General features: G+C 39.8%; 1 protein-coding gene across 1 annotated transcript in view; it reads right to left on the bottom strand.

Moving 5' to 3' along the window:
* csf1ra (colony stimulating factor 1 receptor, a) overlaps positions 1-24278 on the bottom strand; it is a 156260-nt gene that overhangs the window by 34287 nt on the left and 97695 nt on the right. The window contains exons 10-14 of the mRNA XM_028813046.2: positions 22477-22670; positions 19229-19341; positions 16899-17025; positions 10812-10913; positions 4688-4798 (exon numbers count right to left, since the gene is read on the bottom strand). Coding sequence (XP_028668879.2) covers positions 4688-4798; positions 10812-10913; positions 16899-17025; positions 19229-19341; positions 22477-22670 — 647 coding nt within the window. The remainder of the gene's footprint in view (positions 1-4687; positions 4799-10811; positions 10914-16898; positions 17026-19228; positions 19342-22476; positions 22671-24278) is intronic.

The raw sequence follows: 24278 nt of genomic DNA, 5'->3' as shown, positions 1-24278 counted from the left end.
ATGGAGCATAAGTGGACAGACCCTCCACCTGTCGAGGAGACCCACTGCATCAAATCCATCCATCCATCCATTTTCCAACCCGCTGAATCCGAACACAGGGTCATGGGGGTCTGCTGGAGCCAATCCCAGCCAACACAGGGCACAAGGCAGGAACCAATCCCGGACAGGGTGCCAACCCATCGCAGGCATCAAATCCTCCAGGTCAAAACTTACAAAAAATAATAAGGAACAGCTTAAGTACATTTATGTTAGGTAGAATATCAAGTGAGGGGTGGGTGGTCTTTTGGCCTTGGAGCCACAGTAGATTTTGTTTTGGTTTATGTTTTTTATTTGTACAGAATCTTGTTCGGGACTCCCTGCCGCTCGCGTATGTAGATTTCACTTTCACCAAACAACAATTTTTTTAATTCTTGCAGATACGCCTCTTCATTGGGAAGAAACGCTACTTGTTCCTGGTGGCAACACGGAATAGACTATCTACAACTTAAAGTTTAAATCCAAACAATAAATTTGATCTCTTTTAGCTGTTCCGTTATTTCACCAAGTAATAATTTCTGTTTGTTTGCACTAATGCGATCTTTACTATCATTTTTTTGAGACTTATGAATTTTCCTACTTTCATTATCTCTAACCTGCTCTGCGTGCGAATCACGCCAACGCTTTTGAATTCTTTATGACGTTCTACTTTGTCATCTACTCTTTGTCTTTTATTTCCGGCCCCGGGAGTGGTTAAATTTCTTGCCACAAAGTCTTGTTTTGCTCTGAAAAAGTCTCTTCTCATCCCAGGCTAAAAAGTCTTGTCTCGTCCCAGGATTTTTTTATTATAATAGAGAGATTTATTTATTTATTTATTTATTTATTTATTTATTTATTCTGTCCTCACCTACCATCTGACCATAGCACTGGACTTATTATTAGAGACTTAAAAACAAATCCATTTATAAGGACTCCACATTTTCTATTATTTGTTTATCTGTGTTATGTAATTGTATATTAATTAGTTCTTTTTCTACTATTTTTGGCATGTCATTTCCTCATTCTTATTCTTATCTATTTCTACTTTTTTTATTTTTTTGGCATGTATGAAATGTGGTAAGCAAATAAATGTTGGTGGTGGTGTTGGTTAGCCGATTAAAGACTCTGAATTTACTCTTTTTGGAATATAAGAAAAAAATTACAAATTCCATTTTTGAAGAAGAGATGAAGAGAAATGGAGACAAAAAAGTATTTTTCATTACTAGCAATACATGATTTCTAATTAAGGAGCAGGCTGGAATCAAAATCTAAAACCACAGTGTTGGAGCCTCTTGCTTTATAAATTAGCTGTCACACTGTGCAGTTTCATTAGGTTGTTTATAAGGAAAACAAGAATACAATGAAAATGATACAAGAAAGAAGCAAAAAATTTACATGGAAAACTACAGCTCACATAGCAAAATGTATTCTATCATTAGACGTTGTGAGAATTCAGTAACAAACATTATCAGATCTCTGAAGACAGATTCAGAGTTCCACAAGCTCATTTTCACACTGGCAATAGTCGAGTCCATAGTTGTGGGCAGCCATAGCTTAGCTCCTCAGCAAAGAAGACCAACCCAACATTATCATGAGACTTTCTGGCAGAAAATTACAACTTTGAGAAAAAAATATTTTTTTACATTGGAGATATTCAGTGGGGAATGGAACATCCAGGGCAAAAAAAGGCTGCAATGCCTAACACTGAGTCACCTTGCTGCATGGTCCAGTAGAAAATATTCAGTCAGTATTTTCAAAGTTATCCTTCTGAGCCTCCTCTGCCTCCACTGTCCATTCCTGCATGGTCCTGGTGGGGGATGGCAGCTGCTGGACAATGGGTTTATATGCAGGTATCAGCTGTACCAAATTATGGTACAATCGGCCTAAATGTGGTAAAGCAACTGAGTTATGTGCCTATAATATTTACGTTCAATAAGTCCAGGGTCCATTTTTCTCTAGTTTCACAGTCCACAAACTGGTAAAAATTGATGAGAGGAAAGTGAATCATGGCTAAAGTCCTCAAAAATTGTAATGAAAGCATTTGGATTATCAGTAGTACGTTTGTTAATTACAGAATATACTGTGTCTGTTGCAATCGCACCTGACAAGTGGGGGATGTAAGCTGCTAGCAAAATGGCATGTGAAAACTCTCTCGGCATACAATTAGGTCGTAAGCCCACTGGAAGTAGCTCAATATTCAGGTCGCATAACTTCGCCTTAATAGTAATGTGTCTGGGGTAGCACCATTTCTCATTCAGAAAAATGGCTAGCCTGCTTCCTTTCTTCTTGCTGCTTTTGGACCTGCTTCTGTCCAACCTCATGATTTTAAATTCTTTCAGGGCAACCGCATAACCCACTCTAAGCCCATAAGGTTGCTGAGTTTGTATTCACCTTGGCTCCTGATCATTGCTGAGAGCTCATCCATTTTATTCATCAGCAATCTTACATTTGCTATGATAATCAAAGGCAGATAAGCTCTGTACCTTCTTTTTATAGATAGGTAGATAGTAAGGCACTATATAATAGATAGATAGATAGATAGATAGATAGATAGATAGATAGATAGATAGATAGATAGATAGATAGATAGATAGATAGATAGATAGATACACAAGCTTAGGGTTTGCCTTGTGGGTACGAGTTGGTTAAAAATTTGGGGAAGAGTTTGAATGTAACACCTGCTTTAACCCTATGATTTGGCCTAGAGTCAGTGCAGACTTATCTAAGAGACTCTGATGTCATTTGTACTCACTATCCCACTTCTTCCGCTTCTACCTCTTTAAAAACCACCTGACCTGTAAGGAAGACAACATTTTGACCTGGAGTTCATGACGGACAGATGTCTACTATGAGCTGCCACATTTCATATCAACTTGGCTACCATTACAGTACTACTTTTTGCCAAAGCCTTTCTTTCTTTCTTTCTTTTTTGGACATTAAACGGGGTCACTTTGATGCCCAAACTGTTTATGACACAAACACAATGATCTGAACACACACCAGAATGACAAAAAAGGAAGAAAATTAAAAAGAAGGAACACTTCTCTTTTGACAGTCCCAGTCCCAGTGAGGCACTATACAGGTGTATCGCTGCTGGTATAAAGGAACCCAAGTTGTGTTTCTTGACATACTTCTGCTAAGTAATTCAATGACTGAAAGTCCTCAGTGTTAGTGTGTAATGGAGAGGATGTGCAGCATTGTTGATAATGGCACTCAGTTTTGTTTTAATAGGAGAGTGTGTATATCTGAGAAGGATGAAATCTATTAAGTAAATCTTAAATTGCTTAAATGACTTAAATCAAGTTGATTATTTAGTAAATTGGTGTAAAATGAACCATCTTACTCCGAATATCAAAAAACAACAAAGAAATGATATTTAACTTTAAGAAGCAGATATCTGCATGTTCACGCATCACTGTTCTGGGGAGGAGGTAGAAATACTGACTGAATCTAAACACTTAATTATTTTTATTTGAATTTTAATACTAAAAGCATATACTGTACTCTAAATGCAATCAGTGATAATTTCTCCTCCATAAACTCAAACTGTTTAATGTGGAAAAGGACCCCATGTTGACCTTTTATAGCCGTGTGATCCAGTCTTTCATCGTTTTCAGCTTAATTGCCTGGTTTAATGGACTGACAAAGTAAACATAATAAGCTCCAGCAGATTAACAAACATGCAACTAAAGTTATTAGGGCTGACGTAGATGAACTGGGAAGTGTGTGTCAGGGGGCAATGTCGAAAAAAATTGAAAACCATCGCAACTGATGATGAACACCCTTTACATACAGAACTTAACTTCAGTAAATCAGGAAGGAGAGTCGCTTTAAAAACCCACTCAAACCGTTCCAGAAATTCCTTTCTTCCTATTGTCAAACATCTTTTTAAGGAGGAATGTCGGAGGAGGAGGAGGATGAGGAGGTTGTGCTGACACAGTGCGTTGCTGCATCCCACCACATGGGACCTGACTGCAGCCATGAGATTATAAAGTGTTTTGTTTTTCTTATGTAACCAGTTTTTGGTACATTTGCACTTTTCAAGCTGCTACAGTTTATTTAGCGAATAAACTGTGCTTCAAATGATGTCAATATTTTAGAATTTCTCTGCTCATTTTAACCTGTCTTGTTCCTATTTGTTTGTTTTATTTCTGTCTTTAATCGGATACAACATATAAGACAAATTTTATGTTCTATTATGTACACATGACTAAATTAAAACCTGGAACCTTGAACCTTAACCTTGAGAGTCAAAATTGTCAAAATTAATTAGTTTTGTACCTGTTTTTAAACCTCTGGGTGCCAGACAGTGAACATTTATACACTGATTGTCACACTTCAAATCAACTCAACATGGGATGCCAGGCCATTTCAATTTTGACTCGTGACTAAAGCTGTCCTGCTCATCTTTAAGATGTGGGAAGAAACTGGTGTTCCCAGAAACACCCCACAAGGTCATGAAGAAGAAAATACAAATTCCACGTAGACAGTGAGCAGACCCAAAACCAGACCCCTGGCGCTGTTAGGCAGCAATGTTAACCAGGTGGCTGCCATGTGGACCAACTAGGAGCACAAGCAGCACAAATGAAAGAAAAATATAGATTCTATCGCTAACAGGCAACAAAACTATGTGTCATGTACAAAGAGTAGAAGTTCAAATGGAAACACTGACCTCCATGGGTGCAGGCTCCTAGCAGATTCACAATGTTCTTGTGGTGTCCCAAGTGACTCAAGATCTTCAGTTCTGACATCAGAGCCTCCTTCTCATCCGAATGAGCTGTCGCTGGAAAGAGTCGAAAAGTAAAGAAACAAACTTAATAATGCGTCTCATATATTTCAAGAAAGAGGAGTGCCTTGAATGGAAAATGAAAATAAGCATATGCTGGACGCTGAATGTGAGGAAAAGTATTGTAAGGAAGTGAGCTCCTGTTAGTGACCCCCTCTCATATTTGTAATAGCATATATAGACAATTTATCTTATAAGAATGACGTCATATGGAGATGAGGCCTATCCCAGCATCACTGGTGCAAGGCAGGCCTCACACATTTATACCAGGCCAGTTTAACTTGACAGTTAACCTAAAACACATGTCTTTGAGATGTGGGAGGAAAACGGGGCAAACATCCATCTATCAGTTTCACTGAACAATGAACATTTTTCTTCCTGAACATTTTTAGGTATATCTTACAGATTTTGGCCTTCTGATCACAAAAAATCACCTTTAAAGTTTCTTATCAAGGTAACATTTTACTGCAATCACTTGTTTTTCTAATTGTTGTCTCAAATTACACTGGAAAATTAGTGATGTACTAAAAGTAGTGGCAATGGAATACAGCTTTGATAGACCAAGTGCTATAAACTGGACAGCCATACTACTCCCTGCGTGGAGTTTGCATGTTCTCCCCGTGTCTGCGTGGGTTTCCTCCGGGCGCTCCGGTTTCCTCCCACAGTCCAAAGACATGCAGGTTAGGTGGATTGGCGAATCTAAATTGGCCCTAGTGTGTGCTTGGTGTGTGGGTGTGTTTGTGTGTGTCCTGCGGTGGGTTGGCACCCTGCCCAGGATTGGTTCCTGCCTGTGTTGGCTGGGATTGGCCACAGCAGACCCCCGTGACCCTGTGTTCGGATTCAGCGGGTTGGAAAATGGATGGATGGATGGATGAGAGTAGAGAAAATTCCCGCTTCATAAGGGCAGAAAAGAGTGGCCCACAAACCATCTGCTAACTCAACAAAGATATTTTTGCCTCCTCTTCATATAAAACATGGTGTGGTGAAAGACTTTGTGAAAGGACTTTTGCACACCTGGATTTGGGTGGTTTATCCAATTCTTCCTGTCAGATCCCTTCAAGCTCCAATAGACTGGATGGGAAGTATCTGTAAACTACCATATTCACGTCTTTTCACAGATGTTCTATGGAGTTTAAGTCTAAGCTTTGGTTGGGCCAAGGACAGTCAGAGACTTGTTCTGAATCCATTCCAGTATGCTTTGGATCATTGTCATGTTGAAAAGTGAATTGTCACCTTAGTCGCAAGTCATGTGCACTTTGGAGCAGGTTTTTTTTTTCAAGAACCTCTCTGTATTTGGCTTCTCTCATCCTTCCCTCCATTCTGATTAGTCTTTCTGTCCCTGCCGCTGAGAAACACCCCCACAGCATGATGGTGCCTCCACCATGCATCACCACAGAAATGTTATTAGGCATGTGATGAACAATGACAGGTCTTCGCTAAACATAGTACTTGGAGTTCTGCCCAAACGAGTTAATCCAGAAGAATCTTTTTCCTCCAGCTCTCAGATTCCTTTAAATGTCATTTGGCAAATTCCAAGAGGGCTGTCATGTGCCTTATCCTCAAGAATGGTTTCCATCTAACCACTCTACCATAAATGCCTAATTGATGGAGTCCTGCTGAAATCTGTGTCCTTCTGACAGGTTCTCTCATCTTGGCAGAAGACTTCTGAAGCTGTGTGACCATTGGGTTATTGGTCATTTCCTTGGCCAAGACCCTTCTTGACTGTTCTCTTAGTTTGGCTGGATAGCCAACGCTGGAAAGAGTCCTAGTGTTTCTAAACGTCTTCCATTTCACAATTATTGAGGCCACTGTGCTCCTGGTAACACTCAAATCTTTAGAAATGGTTTAATACCTTTGTCATGATCTATGCCTCAACACAATTTTATCACAGAGGTCTACAGAGAGTTCCTTGAACTTCATGACTTGGTTTTTGTCCTGACTATCATTTGCGAATCCTCATATACACAGGCATGTGGCGAGATGGACCCCAATCAAGTTCTAGACACATCTCAAAGAAAAATACACAATGCACCAGACCACAGTTTGGAGTACACTGTAGAAAATACTTAGTAAATAAAGAAGAGTCTTGAGCCTTCATTACATACATGGATGTCCTTTATTTACACCTAAAGGTAGACTCCCATATACTCTCTTTTAATGAAGCATGGCAGACTGAAAAAACCTAACAGCTAGGTTCATTTACATATACTGTAATTACTATGAATCATTTCAAACACACCAATCAGCATACAGATAAATGGTATTGTCTGGAAACACACATCTGCTATTACGTATTATGTAAAGTTCCCAAATAGCTAACCATTAAGAGTCATGGGTAATATCTGGTTAAAAGAAATATATTTTTTTATATGTAAACTGTTATCAGAGAACAAAATATAAAGTTAAATGTGATATATGATCTCATTTTCTAATTTAAATGTGGTGGTAAAAAATGTCATTATGTCCTAGCTTAACAGAAAGGCAATTTTAAGGATAATGTTCTCTTGCAGAGTGCCACAGCAATGGGTCCCAATACTTGTATGAATAAATTGTATGAATACATTTGCAAACCTTTCAGAAAGAAATGCTTTCACTTAGGTTATTAAGTGTAGTTTGATGGGCAAAAATGGCAAATTTATTCACTTAACATTAAATCTACAACACAATAAAGAGTGCAGAAGGTGAAGGGGTCTGAACACCTTCTGAGCTCACTGAATGTTTAAATGAATAGCATAGGATAGAGTACGTATTAAGAAACTGACGTGACAGACCTGATCAGCAATCCTGAAATTCGGAAGTCTTTAAAGTCCTTTAAAAGCAGCAAGCAAGTCCACAATGACAGTGTTATGTACTTTGAGCAGATAATACTTGGCCTGCTTGGCAATCATGTGAAACATCACCTGATTTGGCACATGCCAGCTAGCTAGGGCAAAAACCCTCGACTATGTGAGAGACGAGCCCACTAAGGAAGTGACAGCTCATTTGGTGTCTATTTTATTGCACCACAGGCATTTCATGGAGAGTTAATGGCAGAGCTGCCCACCGAGATTACAACAGCACAACCTGCATTGCATCAGAGTTCAATATATTCTGGATTTGACTGCTACAGATAATTTTTAAATTCCTTTTGCAATTTTCACCCTTTTTTATCACTGATATAATACACCTAATGGGTTACTTTATTCCTTTAAATGTATCTAATGAAATTTTAGTTACACTTTTGTTTCAGTCCAGGAATTCACTCTATGGCAGCTGCCAGGACACTCACCACTCTTGAGATGTGAAACCTGCGACCTTCAGGTTACAAAGACACAAAGAAGCTCATCTGGGGAGCAATAGAAGCCACCAAGTGGATGGTTGCAGCTTCAGCGGACTTCCGTTTGTGTAATGTCAGGCTGCACTCTTTCTCTGCCCCTATGAGGAGAAGGGTATCACTGCAGCCAGGAGCCAAATGTTGAGTAGGAGGAGTAATATTGAGTGGGAGGAACTATATTGTCGAGTAGGAGGGCCTGCATATGGCCTGTTAACATCTGATTGGTCATGATGTGAAGTTAATAGGAAATCTCGTCATTCTGCAAGACCAAACTTCTGGCTTGAAATCCCAGCCCAGGTTTTGTCTGTGCAAAGAATATCCTAAAATAAATAAACACATTTATCGTGTTTTTTTTTTGCGTTTACTCTTGTATGATCTATTGATTCAAGTGTAAAAAGTAGAATGACACACCAGATCTTTTGGCCACATGGTAGCTTAGGCTAACGGTGCAAATCATTGAAGTGTTTAAGTTCTGTTCCCCTTTAATGGAAAGGATGGCCCTTCGAATCCGAAGAACTGTCTGCAGGGCCGGATTTTCCTATAGGCTAACTAGGCTTCAGCCTAGGGCCTCAAGATCAAGAGGGGCCTACATTCAAATTGTTAGCAAAATTAAAATTACACTATTCTAAAAACAGTGAACACTAAAACACTGAAATGAAAATAAGGAGAAATTCTACGCATATGACTAATAAACAAACATAAAAATGTATTGGTTAATCACAGTAATGATGTATTTTATTATCTCTCATGTAATTTACAAACTTAAAAATGGAAGGTGAAAGGGCCTCATAAGTGGAATAGCCTAGGGCCTCTTTTCATATAAATCCGGCCCTGACTGTCTGCTAAGTGCATTGCATCATTAAGCTGAAAGCCAGAGTAGTTTACTGGGATGTAGCTTACTCATACATATCAGGACTACTCAATATTCCAATAATATGACATAAACATTTATGGAGACATAAACGATACTATTAATGGGTAGATGAAGCAAGCCAAACAGCAAGCAATAAGAATAGGAAAGCGAATGTCACTGCATTCTCTTTAGGCGTGATCAGTGACGGCCTGAAATGAAGATTAAAAAGGCCAAGAGTGAAATGAAGAATAGAAAGTGAGAAGATAAAATGAAGAGACAGTGAAGGCATGAAATGAACACTAAATGTTGAGAGCTTAGAATGAGGAAAATGTGACGTCCTGAAAGCGAAATTAAAAATACAGAATGTGAAATGAAAACTGAAAAGTGATGGATCGGGAAGAGAACCCCGTACTCTTGAATGGCAGATAGCTGCTACTGCTGTGTGCCAGACTGTTATTTGGGCTTTTGATGGCATGAATTTAAGAATAAAATCTAAGTGTATGGACATGACACTAGAGCACGGACTCGAAATCATCATTTAAAGTTGATGGCAGCATGTAATGGAGATTGAAAAAAACTCTCAGCATGAAATGAAGTTTAAAAAATGACAGCTTGAAATCAACATGCCGTTAGGTTGGCTATTGTTGGTCTAGGTCTGTGTTTTAGGAATATGGTTTAACTGTTCTTGCAGTGTATCCTGTCAATTCTTTTTAAATTGTATATTTAAATAGTACTGCGGTGGGTTGGCACCCTGCCCAGGATTGGTTCCTGCCTTGTGCCCTGTGTTGGCTGGGATTGGCTCCAGCAGACCCCCGTGACCCTGTGTTCGGATTCAGCGGGTTGGAAAATGGATGGATGGATGGATATTTAAATAGTATATTTTCCCTATTAAATGTAGCATAAGCTGTGAAAACTTCAGAGTATTCATGACAACTTCATGTGTGACAAACTTTTATTTTGAAAGCTTTATCCTACCCTTCAAGTATGTCCTCTCCCACTCAACATTGCTCCTCCTACTCGACATTTGGCTCCTGTCTGCACAGACACATGCTTGCCTATGAGCACTGTTGGATGATGAAAGCATTAGAATAAGGGCTGTGATGAGAGAGTTTCATGGCACTGTACATTTCAAATATTTGGGAGTCCTGTTGGGAGCCTGTGCAGGTTGCATGCGGGCATAGGTGCTTGACTGATGGCGCATTCAAATGCAAATGTGAGAAGTTCAATTCAAGTCCTTCATTCACACCTTGGAACAGGTAATTGTAATGCCTACACCCAAGTGGTGCTATAAAGTAAGTCTGCACGATGAAACTGGGTGGAGAAAATGAGAAGAAAAAGGAGAGATTAGAGGTTAAGAAAAAACTAAAAGTAAGAAAGAGGAGGATTGCGGAGCAGGACCAGCACTGCTAAAATGAATAACAATGATAAAAAGCTTTGAGATCACATACAGGGCAGCAGTTTGGCTACTCCGTGGTAGCGCTGTTATCTCACAACAGGGAGACACCGGCCATCATGTACCGGGTGCTCATTATGTGGAGTTTGCATGTTTTCTCCATGTCTGTATGAGGTTAATCTGGGGGCTCCGGTTTCCTCCCATGCAGTCCAAAGACGTATAGGTTATGTGGACTGGTGATGTCAAATTGACCCCTGCTGTATTTGTGTGTGTTCACCCTGCAATAAGTTAGCACCCTGTCAAAGTTTTGTTCTTGTGTTGTACCCAGTGCTTTGTTGGTGTAGGCTTCAGTTTCTCCACAACTCTGCTTAGGGTATACAGGTTTACAAATTGGATGGATCACGCAGAAAACGAAGAAAAAACAGAAGTCATAAAAAGTCAAAGGACTCACGTTTAAGCATTTTAACAGCCACTTTTACAGATTCGTTTTGCCCCAGGCCAAAGGCAGTTGCTTCAACTACTTTTCCAAATGCACCTGCACCAAGAATTTTACCTGTAAGGAAGAAAAAAAAGTTTAAAATTATAAGAAATACCAGGACTTGACAATTAAATGAATATTCAATGCACTTGTTTGATTTTCTAATAGTGTTTTGACATAAACTGCTTTTAAGAAAGGTGCTAAAATATGACATTTATAAGAACAAGAAGATTTGCTTGATTTAGTTGATTTTTCCTTGTAGCACAAGCTATCTGTTGATTTTGGAAGAAGCTTTGTGATGACGGTCACTGAGGAGGGCTCTGTATGACAAAAGGAAGGACTGTTTTAAAACAGCTGTAAAATTTATTTTTCCACAGTGGAAGGCATTATATAATATACAGTATTAATGATTCTGCCAGTGCATAATGAAATAGATAGATAGATAGATAGATAGAAATATAGATAGATAGATAGATAGATAGATAGATAGATAGATAGATAGATAGATAGATAGATAGATAGATAGATACTTTATTAATCCCAATGGGAAATTCACAATAAGAGATGTCTTAAAAATGCCAGCTACTGGCAGGGAACCCAAGGTCCCCGTTTTGTGTCTGGTGTGTGCGTCCCTTGAAATATCAAAACTGCACCCTATAGTGTCTATAACGCAACTTTGGAGTGGAGGTTTGGGGGGATTCTGGAGTACACAACGCTTGAGTTTCATAAACAGCACCCTTCGGTGTGCAGAATGTGCATCCCTTAACCTTCATAAAAGGCGCCCTTCGGCCGATGACACCCTAACCAGCAACCTACGTCACCTAATGGATTGACCAGTGCTGCAAATTGATACTCATAGTTGCAAAATAGGATGTGGCCCCTGAAAATCAGAACTGGAAATAGTGGACTTTAATAAAACATAATGAAAGTGTCACTTTTTTCCACACCTTGTCCCTCCATCTTACCCAGAGCCAGAAGCTCCCTTGTTCCGTCTCTTCTACTAACTCCCTGATTGCCTGCCTTAACCTTAGTCCATTAACTCCCAGGAATTTCAGCAGCCTCTGGGTGGAGATTCTGAGGAAGCCTCTGCAAACCGACAAGATAGATGTTTGCCTTCCTCCCTGCTTCTCTGCATTTCACTGTCAGCTTTATATATTTATCTTTCCTTCCTTCAAAAGTCACTCCCATTTCTTCCTCCCATGGGACCATAAGCACTGTCATTACCTACTGTCTTGAGAAAGCTGGACCACGGGAAGATGTCTGGGTGTAATACCGTTGTGGTGATCTCAGTTGAGAACGTCAACTGAAACTTAAGGCCTGCTCTCATGATCCACTTGCCTCCTACCAGGATTGACCTCTCCTTTCTGGAGGTATTCTGTGCCCTACTTCCATGTTCAGTAAAGAGGAACAGCTGATGAGACGGTGCAAGGCTATAGTGTAAAATGCTCTGTATAAAATAAGAACGTTACTATTAAAACCATTACACAACAAAAGTTCTTATTTCTAAAGTTTGGAGCTTTGCTACCGTGCTCACCAAAAGAGCATTTTAAAAATATAAAGACTTCTGCATGAGCTCCAGCAAACTTTCAGCATACAGTATAGAGCAAACCAGTATTGTTCATGGTTCTTCATCCCTGAGTGTATTCATTTTTACTTTGCCCTTACTACATATACAGTCAAACCCTCTAATCCGCAGATTCGGTTTCTGTGTTTTCAATTATTAGTGGTTCATCATGGCCTGAAAATATGGAATGGAAAATTCCAGAAATAAACAATTGATAAATTCTGTGTACAGTGCCAGTAAAACCCTGCACACACCATTGTGCCTATGTGTCTGACATCATTTTTACGGTTCTGACTCTTTAAGTACATAAAGCAGCCTTTATCTAGCAGTGTTCTCGTTGTCTGCATTGGTTACTGCGTTATTGCAGTATTGTTGCAAAAAGTAACCCTTAATTATGGTGAATAATGGGGCAATGTACGTGCAGTGATGCAGGCAGTTCTTCAAAGCATGTGCGTATGCATTCACGCTCAGAATGTATACGCACATGCAGCATGGCTGCCACGTGTTCCCAGTATTCATTGGAGTCCTCTGAGCACGTCTGCGATGTGAGTGTGAGTTGCAGTCCCAGCAAAAAGTCAGGGGGCGCAGTGTGATAAAAGTCGGAATATGATGTCAGAGTCTCTGTTTACTATCTACATGTGACAGAAAGCCACTTTGAGGATCCTCTGGGATCGATGTGTGTGCTTCGATGTTTCATGAATGGTTCGATGTGGTGAACCAAAATGCCAACATACAAATGTATTTGTGGTACTTTTATATTCCCCAACATAATCACACGATACATTTTAAAAGTCTCACATACCATCTTCTGTGCTGTCTTTTTTTTTTGCACCTTAACAACAGTATCAGAATGTACGGGCAGCGTATTTCAGCCATAGAGAAAACAATAAGGACACGGTGAAAAGGTCTATTTTGTGAATAAAGTGGAAATTTCAGCTTAAATTTTGAAATGTCCACTTTAACCTTATAGTTTACTTTATCATTAAAGTAGACCGTTGTAAACTTCATCTTAAAACCGACCCAGTTGTTAATCGCTACGTGCTTCTGGGGCTTCCTCCTGAACTGACAGCAGCAGCAAGCAGCAATCGCCACACAGAACACATTACACTCTGCACATTTAGAATCCTTAGATTTATACTTGATATCACTTTCATGATGAAATGCATTAAAGTATGTATGTTACATTTTACAGACAAATCACTTCATTTAAATAATGAAAACTGATAATAATTACACATGTGGGGGCGGCACGGTGGCAGAGTGGTAGCACTGCTGCCTCGCAGGGAGTCACGTCACTGGTATTTCCTGCCTGGAGTTTACATGTCAGTGTGCTCCGGTTTCCTTCCAAAGATATGCAGATTTGGTGCTGCTAAAATAACGCTAGTGTATGTGAGTGCTTGTGTTCACCTTGCGATGAGCTGATGCCCCGTCCAGGGATTGTTTCTGCCTCATGCCCAATGCTAGCTGGAATGGGCGCATCCCTGGATAGATGGATGTAATCATTAAACGTCCATCCTTTTCAGAGATATTGCAGCAAGGTGTCCTTGGAATTTAATGGGTGTTTCAGGCAATTCACAATACATCGAAGCTGAACCTGTTCTCACCGTGATAATATCTCACACTGCCACCTGGTGGAATCTTCCAGATTTATGTAAAGTATGCACGGAAGTATAAACAGTACAACGCTTGCGTAGCAGTAGCATCCGCTGGAGCACGTGTCACATTGCATGAAGTATAAACCTAGCCTAAGAGAAACTGTGAAATGCTTCCCAACAATGAAAATAACGAACAGTGGAGAAGCCAATGAGTACCCAAAATAGGCTAAGATATTTTTAAAGATACAAATGTAAAAATGTAATGTGAAAATGTGTATGAATAATGTGTGTGTACAAGATATTTTTCATTGCTCCATCATCCTTTGAGCGTTAGGCTAAAATGTTAGAATCTTGTTCATTTGAGAGAGAGAGAGAAAGAGAATGAATATGCAAGAATAATATTGTATAATGTATTTTATTATTATTTTATTTAGACAATGCTTTATTGTGTGTAATTTAATCAATTAAACTTTATCATTGGTATGTATGTTGTCACACACGTGCGATAAGGGGACAACTTTAGGGCTTGGCTGACTGTAAATACACTCCGAATCAGGGGTTGGTGCTGTCACTTAATACCTGTAATATTCCCTCTCTACTGAAAGGATGATTGACAAACCCACTCCAATGACGTCACGTTCAGTTTCAAGTGAGCAGAGAGCTGAGGAAACTTCGTGCCAGCAAAGCAGCAGGTCCAGATGGAGTATCGCCACGACTGCTGAAGGTCTGTGCATCAGAGCTGAGGGGTCCTCTACAGCGCATCTTCAACCTGAGCCTGGAACAGGGGAAAGTCCCGAGGCTTTGGAAAACATCTTGCATCACCCCAGTCCCAAAGGTATCACGTCCTGGTGAGCTGAATGACTTCCGGCCTGTCGCTCTAACATCACATGTGATGAAGACCATGGAGCGGCTGCTGCTTCACCACCTGAGGCCACAGGTCCAACACGCCCTCGACCCTCTGCAGTTCGCATACCAGGAGAAAGTGGGAGCAGAAGATGCCATCATCTATATGCTACATCGATCCCTCTCCCACTTGGACAGAGGCAGTAGCGCTGTAAGAATTATGTTTCTAGACTTCTCTAGCGCCTTCAACACCATCCAACCTCTGCTCCTTAGGGACAAGCTGACAGAGATGGGAGTAGATTCATACCTGGTGGCATGGATCGTGGACTATCTTACAAACAGACCTCAGTATGTGCGTCTCGGGAATTGCAGATCTGACATTGTGGTCAGCAACACAGGAGCGCCGCAGGGGACTGTACTTTCTCCGGTCCTATTCAGCCTATATACATCGGACTTCCAATATAACTCGGAGTCCTGCCACGTGCAAAAGTTTGCTGATGACACTGCTATCGTGGGCTGCATCAGGAGTGGGCAGGAGGAGGAGTATAGAAACCTCATCAAGGACTTTGTTAAATGGTGCCACTTAAACCACCTACAACTGAACACCAGCAAAACCAAGGAACTGGTGGTGGATTTTAGGAGACCCAGGCCCCTCATGGACCCCGTGATCATCAGAGGTGACTGTGTGCAGAGGGTGCAGACCTATAAATACCTAGGAGTGCAGCTGGACGATAAATTAAGACTGGACTGCCAATACTGATTCTCTGTGCAAGAAAGGACAGAGCCGCCTGTACTTCCTTAGAAGACTGGCATCCTTCAACATCTGCAGTAAGATGCTGCAGATGTTCTATCAGATGGTTGTGGCGAGTGCCCTCTTCTACGCAGTGGTGTGCTGGGGAGGCAGCATTAAGAAGAAGGATGCCTCACGCCTGGACAAACTGGTGAGGAAGGCAGGCTCTATTGTTGGCATAGAGCTGGACAGTTTAACATCTGTGGCAGAGCGAAGGGCGCTCAGCAGGCTCCTATCAATTATGGAGAATCCACTGCATCTACTAAACAGGATAATCTCCAGACAGAGGAGCAGTTTCAGCGACAGACTGCTGTTACTGTCCTGCTCCACTGACAGACTGAGAAGATCATTCTTCCCCCAAACTATGCGACTCTTCAATTCCACCAGAGGGGGTAAACGTTGAACATTATTCAAGTTATTGTCTGTTTTTTTTACATGAATTTTTTATCACTCTTTAATTTAATATATTTTGCTGCTGGAATATGTGAATTTCCCCCTGGGATTAATAAAGTATCTATCTATCTATCTATCTATCTATCTATCTATCTATCTATCTATCTATCTATCTATCTATCTATCTATCTATCTATCTATCTATCTATCTATCTATCTATCTATCTATCTATCTATCTATCTATCTATCTATCAGACCACCTAAACCCGCTTTTCTCCTGCTTTCCAGCCCTTAAAACTAGTTCCCCCACCGTCTTAAGTCAGTCAATTCTCAATTCGTGTCTGAAGAAGACTATTCACATTTATTTTCTGTTTTTCATTCTGCTTTGAGATCTTGCAAGTATATGGGGATCACTTTGGTGTCCCAAACATCATCAGCTTTCTGGTTTTTGTTCTTACAGCATAAACAAAAAATGAGTTATACAGTATATGGGGCTTGCTACTATTCACGGTTTCAGACATCTGCAGTAGGTCTTGGAACACATCACCCATGAATAAGGGGGTTCTACTTTCTGAACAGATATTCAGTGTACTCTTCATGATTCAATGCTCATGTTGTACTATTCTTGGAAAGAAGAGACAGCCGTGTGGTTCACTATTCAGTACTGTAGCCACTAGGGAGATCCACTACCTTCTCAGAACCTGTGCTGCTTCTCTGCAATTCACACTGTATGGCTAAAGTCTCTTTACTATTACAAAAGGCTTGTTAAATATTTATAAATTTTAACATTACAAAAATGAAGGGTATACTCATTTCTGGTTGCCCTTAGGTAGATGGCAGAACAGCATTGTGGATTTCACATTATGGGTCCTACCTAGGCGCAGTTTGTCACGAGGAAACTCCCATTTCTCACTGTATGGCAATTGACATGGATCAATAAAGGTGTAGTTATTCCCGTCAGTTGCTTCGATGATCTTCCAGCGAATTTCATACTTGGGCTTCTGTAAATCAAGGAAAAAGGTAAGCTGGAAAGCATAGTTCAGAAAGAATTTCGATGTGAAGATCGTATAAAGGAGGACACATTTTGTAAAGTGGGCCTCGTTAACGAATGAACTTGTTTCCCCTTAGTACCAAACTCTGTAAATGGATTTTGCGGTAGATTTCATAACTTGTGGACCCCAACATGTGTAGATTGGGAACATCATGTCCCCCCAACACTGATCCTCTATGCAGGTAGCCTACCAGGGTACTGTGGAGACCCCAATGCTATTCTCATTGTACACATATGCTACAGCTGTGTGGCCCACCATACCCTCAACTGTGTCAGTAAGTTTGTTGATGTTACCGCCATCATGTTCTCAATTACCAACAAAGATGAGACAGTTTATAAAGAAGAGGTTAGGCATGCCAGGACACCAGACATTTGCCTTCTGACACATTGGTGCCAGGACAACAATCACACCCTTAATGACCACAGAACCAAGTAGGAGCCATACTTTTAAAGGTCATCAGCTTTAAATTTGTTCAATTTTGAGACCTCATTACTGACATCCTGAAATGTAGACGGCACACTCATGATCAAGAAGGCTCGCCAACTCCTTTACTTCCCCAGAATCCTTCAGAAAGTCCAGACATCTCCATCTGTATCTATCTATCTATCTATCTATCTATCTATCTATCTATCTATCTATCTATCTATCTATCTATCTATCTATCTATCTATCTATCTATCTATCTATCTATCTATCTATCTATCTATCTATCTATCTATCTATCTATCTATGCTAACCACCTTCTACAGGTATATGATAGAATCCATCCTCACTTGGCTGCATTACATCCTGTTTAGGCACCGACTCACCTCAGTAGCACAAAGGGTGGTAAAGTTGATTCAGAATGTAACTGACACACAATAACTGGGAAAGACTGATGGTATCAATGAAGACCTCAGACATCCTACATTTCTCTCTCCTCCATTCAGGACTACTTGCATCACATGATTCTGGGTCAGTTTTTATTTTAAGGTTATAAGGTGTAACGGAGGTTGCAGACAGATGGACATCTATACTGAGTTGGTTAGTGGTACATTTCCCAGCCAGGTAGACTGTTGTAGTGGAAGTACAGAAGGAGACTACCTGTTATACTGTAGCCATGTGTTCCCCCAATACACTAGGTAGCAGCATCCCTTTGGTATAGCTCCTATTTGGAAGCCCACAGGATTGCACGGGAGTTTTAGTTGTAGTGGGCAGCCCTGATGGGGAGCTCTGGTGCCACTAGAGGGAGCTGCTGGGGGTAGACTCCCATGTCAGGGGAAGTGCTTTCTGGTAAGAGTGCTGATGTGTCAGAAGCAATCTGGGAGAAAAAGGTGAGTCAGTGTCAGGAGTGGAGTCGGGCAAGATTCACCTGGGAATAATAAAGGAGAAACGAGAAAGGGCAGGAGTTGTGTTGTGTTATTATGAAAATGTGCTTTTGTTAAATAAGCATATTTTATTTAAACTCGGAACTGTCTTTGAATAGTTGTGTCTGGGAGTATGGGACTTAGTGACACCCCTGAGTGACCACAACTTCTACCCAATCAGCATTCATTGTGACAACTAAGTAAATGGACATTTCTTGTTTCTGATGTCTGATGCTGTTTTTGATTCATTGTTGACTGTTGGCATTCTACTGTTGCCACTAGCCTATGAGAGACATTTCAGTATGAATCTCATGGTGTTATGTATATATGACACCAAGGTGTCATCCACAGTCTTTTTGTCCATTAGCTTCGGGAAAAAAAGGATGCTACAATTTCCCATGGAAGAAATTAAAACAACATTCTCTCCATAACAAAATGGTAGGAGAAGCTCCAGTGCTGCAGAACTTGTAATTGATGGTGACCAAAATAACTACAAACATCAGATTTCTGGTGGCAGCATTAGTAGTTGAGTATTGTGAGGAAGACAGAAAATCAACAACTCCCACCCAGCTATTTTCTAAAATTTAATTTACTTCTATAACCAAAATAACAGATTCTCACTAGTCTAGTGGCCCAGTCCTGCTCAGAAATTTTACCAGCTCAGATACTGTTTTGTCTTATTTGGGTAGATGGGGCAGGGGGCACAATGCAGATGAATTCAGATCACACTTATTTTGGGGTATACTGATGGGCAGTGTGAAGGGGGGGGGGGGGGGTGTCATGAAATCAAATATATCAAGTCTTACCTTTTTGTACTTGTACAGAAGGAAGAGCAGCAGGATGAAAAACACAGCCGCCACGGACACTGAAGCCGAGATGCTTGGCGTAAAGAGTTCATTCTTAATGCTGATATTTCTCACTGTAACATATTAAAGGTAGTGTTTAATAATGAAATCATCTCAATGAAAAGCTAAATAATTTGCTTAAATTCAAAAATAGGACATTATTTCTTACAGCTCGACGTACCTGGCTTTGATTCTTTGTTTGTGGGGAGTTTACATAATAATTTGTGAGGTCAAATCCATTTATGAAAGAGCTAAAACAACAGGTAGAAGTGAAAACGGAGAAACGACAACCTTTGAAATCTGGGATGGTGTACATTACGGGTCTGGTCTCCTAAATCTGATGATTTAGTCATCATTGCCATGTATGCAGTCAGGGAATTTGTCTGAAGAGAGATTCCATGGAACAAATATATGCTGATGATCTGATCGTAGCAGAAGGCACTAAACTATAAGAAACCAATGGCAAAAGGCATTAGAAAGTAAAGGACTTAAGAAAAAATGTCAGAACGTCTGATGTAATGGTGTGTTCAAAAATAGAGGAGCCCCTAACCATCACTGACTGCAGAGGAAATATGCAGGAAACAACAGTTAAATATCAAGGATCAGTGATTAGTGCAAAAGGAGAATATGAGGTGGATGTAAGACGTGGGTTTAATGCTGCTTGGCAGAAGTGGAAAGATCTGACTGGAGTTCTGCGTGAAAAGAAAATGCCAGTTAGAGTTAAACAGTAGGTTTACAAAACAATGACTAGACTTGTGTTGTATTACGGAGCAGAAACATGGACGCTGAGAAGAAAAGAGGGGCCACTCTTGGTAAGAACTCAAATAAGGATGCTGAGATCGATTCTAGAAGATTCTAGAAGTTTGTGGCACCATTGGTGTTGACGAGCTGCATGAAGCACATACTGTATGAGTCAGTTTGGTCATTTGCAGAAATGAAAGAGGAAAGAGGGAAATGACTTTGTCAAAATGATTATGAAGGCCGAAGTATCTGGACACTGAAGTTGTGGCCGGCAGAAGAAAAGATGGATAGATACAGTAAACCAAAATCTGAAGGCACTCCATCTCACAGCAGAAGTTTCAGCAGATGGAAATAAATGGGGAAGGAGACCTCATGTGGCAGATCCCTCCTCAGTGAGGGATTTTGCAGTTTGGAAGAGACACAGAGGGAGAGAGTTTACATATTCTCCCATGCTTATGTAAGTTCTTGTTTCCTACTCCAGTGTACTCTCAAAGACATGTGAGTTAAGCTAATTGACCACCCTAAATTGGTTCAATATGTGTGAGTGTGAAAGCGTGTTGTAAATGTGCCTACTGTGAATCACAATACCATTTAAGATGGTTCCTGCCATGGTCTTGTTAGCTTTGAGATGGGGTCCATCAAGCCACAACACTTTAATAGGGAAATCATTAGAAAGTGTTGTAGAAGTCTGCAGGGTACTCACAAATCTGTCTGTTTCCTTCATAACTGGGAAGTCAATAATTCCAAGGAACATCCCCAACCCCTGGCTAACTCTTCCATCTTCTTTACTTTCTAGCAATTCATTTACCTTAAAGGGAACCCACCAGAATCTAAAAATGTGTCTGTCTATCTGGTGACAATGACCAAAAAACCTAATTTTACATTGTATTACAAGGAGAAGGGGAAATCCAAAAGTTCATTCACATAGACTTTTGAACTTGTTCCCTATGGATGACTTTTTTAGGGAATTTTATTGAAATATTCACAAAAAAAATTATTGAAATGTTTGGGTCCGTTGGTCATCATGGAGACAAGAAATGTAGGTAGAAATAAACAGCTGCTCATGCTGTACCACATTTTTATCATGGTTAATTGGTGCCAGAGCTCTTCTGGAAGCTCATCTTGGCAACCAAGCACCAACTCAGAGAACTGTCCATGAAATGTTTTTCAATGTTTCATACTATATGTTTACAGAAAGAAATGTTTGGCTGAACTTTTCCAAAATCTCAAGAGAGGTCACCTCAAGTGGAAACAGAGCGACTATTTCCTTCACCATGTCAATGCTACTGTGCATTGAACCACCAAGATCATCCTCTTCATTGGTGTCTTGGGGACCAGCCTTTGGGTTCTTGGTCACCTTCTCGACCAAGTTCATTCTTGATAGTTTGCTCAGTTCTGCCTGATGGGAAACTCTAAGAAGAATCCTAATGGTCCCAAATTTTTTGTGTTTCAGAATTATTGAGGCCACTGCGCTCCTAGGAACACTTGAAGCTTTAGAAATGTTTGCCCTGATGTTTGCTTTACCACAATTTGATCATGGAGGTATACAAAGAGTTAATTGGACTTCATGGTTTGGTTTTTGCCCCAATATTCATTATGAATTGTGGGACATCACATACACAGATACATGTGTGACTTTCTAAACAACGTCCAATCAATTCAGTTTGGCACTGGTGGACTCCAGTGAAGTTCTAAACACATCTCATAGGGAATTAAAGCAAACAGGAGGCAAATGATCTCAATTTGGAATGCCACATCAAAGAATCTGAATACTTCTATGAAGGAGAGATTTCAGTTTTTGATTTTAATAAATTTTAAAACCTTTCTGTAGACATGTTATTTCTTTGACATTATGGTTTATTAAGTATAGATTGATTGGCAAAAATAACAAATTAATCAATTGAAAATGAAATCTGCAACACAATAATTTGTTCAGAAAGTGAAAGGGTCTGAATACTTGCTGAGTCCAATATATGAAAAAGTGAAGAATGAATACATTTTTTTAACAGGAATTTTGTGTTTTATTTATTTTAAGCTAATCCTTTTCACATTTTTCCACGTATTTTCCTAAAATAATATTACTTTTTTTCTTACGTTGCCTGTTGTTCTGAGAATGTACAATATCATGGGAGTATTTTATTATGAACTCTGTATTGCAGTAGATATTGCATTGGGATTAAGTTTATATTCTCATGATTAATAAAATATATATTGGTAGTGGGGTGGGGGGGTGTTCACATGTGACAAAAAGGTCGAATTATTTGACCCCCCCATGCCCACATCCTGAATTTAAAGGCTTGGTTTAACAGGCTAAGGGAAGTAAACCTCTGCAGTCTTGAACAGAGGAGACTCTGTGAGGACCTAATTAGATCTTCAGAATTCAGCTCTTTCTTTCTCACTGTTCCATAACAACAATAATAAAAACTAAAATAATCATAATATTAAATAAGATTAAACAGCCAATTTACATGTTAACGGTGTCAGGTGGGTGGCATAACCTTCTCCAGCGAGATTGGATGCAAAACACTCCATGGTTTTCCTTTTATTAAATTCTGGCATTATCACTGTACTCTCTACATCAACGTTTTCATACAGGAGTTTTTCAGAAACATACACAACTGCTGAAAGTTGTTCGGAGATATCAGTGGTATTCTGTGTGCATCTGTGAAAACAAAAGAAGAAAAAGTATTATATAACACAATATTCTCAGACCTACAAAATCCTATTTAGGTTTTACGTGGGCTTGATCCAATTCTACGAGTACTGGGGGCAAGGTAGGAAAGAGCCTTGATAAAAAGTCAGTCCACCTACAGAAATGTATTATAACAACAATGTAGGTATCTGGAGTTTGTATGTTCTCTCTGTTGAAAAGACATAAAACCAAAATGTTTTGTCTTTGTATTGATCTGCAGGATGCAGATATCATTTCCAGGCTACTCATAAAGTCCCCAGTCTAAATAACTGACAAGTTTGGCCATAACTAAGTGCGTATGTGTTATATTTAAGTCTGGGTTCAATTTTCCTTTTCATGTCTTTTTGTCCATTTTTGATTCTTTTGTATATGGTAATAGTGTTACTGTGGTTAATCATTTATATTATTTTGTGCATCTTATTACATCACCATGTTATTTTAGTTATTTATAAAGTGTTCTGTAGGTGGTCCCCAAAAGATGGGACCACCTGAACATCACCATCAAGGAAGCTTTAAGGGCTGGAGAAAACCTGTAGTCCCTTGCAGTTCATTGGATGCGCTTGTGGCATTGGTGAGTTTGAGTGTCTTTTGCTTTGTTTTGCTTTGATTTATTGTACTGGGATTTTGAACCCTTGTTCTGTTTTTGGACTCCACCAACTGGATTGCGTATTGCCAAAAGATTAAGTTCTGTGATGGACAAAGATTGGCTTATAAATAAAAGAGTTTGGTTGGAACAAAGTTACCGGACCCTCAAAAACTGAATGTGAACTCCTTTGATCAAGCCCAGACATTTCAAGAGGTTGAGATTCCCATGAACATTCATTGGCCATTGATTGAGGACATTTGGAGTCAGTCCTCTTGACAGAAGTCAATATAATGGCATTTTTTGGATGACTAATTGCATGCTTCTTTCCTCGACACTTGAGTTAGGATTTATTTGGTATTAAATGTGCTTTCTGTGTGCAGCTAAATAACAAAAATACAGTGGATTCAGAATATATCCTTTAATTTCTGCACACTTAATTGTGTTGTACATTTAATTCTAAATGGATACATATTGTCAATTTTGCCCATCAACCTACACTCAATAATCCATAATGAAAAAGTGAAAACATGTTTTCAGAAAGGTTTTCAAATTGATTAAAAATAAAAACTGAAATCTATCATTCATAGAAGTATACTGACCCTTAATTCAGTACTTTGTGGAAGTCCCTTTTTTTAGCAATTACAGCCTGAGTAAGTCTCTACAAAGTTTGTCCACCAGGATTTGGGCAGTTTATTCCACTCTTCCTCTCAAGCTCCATTAGATTAACCAGGAAGTGTCTGTAAACTGCCATCTTAAGATCTCGTCATAGATGTTTTATGGGGTTTAAGTCTGGGCTTTGGTTGGGTTACTTAAGGACAGTCATCCTTAGGCCACTCCAGTGTTGTCTTAGCTGTACGCTTTAAGTCATTTTTGTGCTGAAAGCTGAATCATGCCCAGTCTGAGGTGGCGTTCATTTTAGAGCAGGTTTTGTTTAAGGTCCTCTCTGTATTTGGCTGCATCCGTCCTTCCATCAGTTTTGATCAGACTGAATG

This window comes from Erpetoichthys calabaricus, chromosome 11 (assembly GCF_900747795.2).
Source record: "Erpetoichthys calabaricus chromosome 11, fErpCal1.3, whole genome shotgun sequence".
Taxonomy (NCBI): domain Eukaryota; kingdom Metazoa; phylum Chordata; class Cladistia; order Polypteriformes; family Polypteridae; genus Erpetoichthys; species Erpetoichthys calabaricus.
Note: the sequence above shows the minus strand (reverse complement) of the source record. Positions and strands in the feature narration are given on the sequence as shown.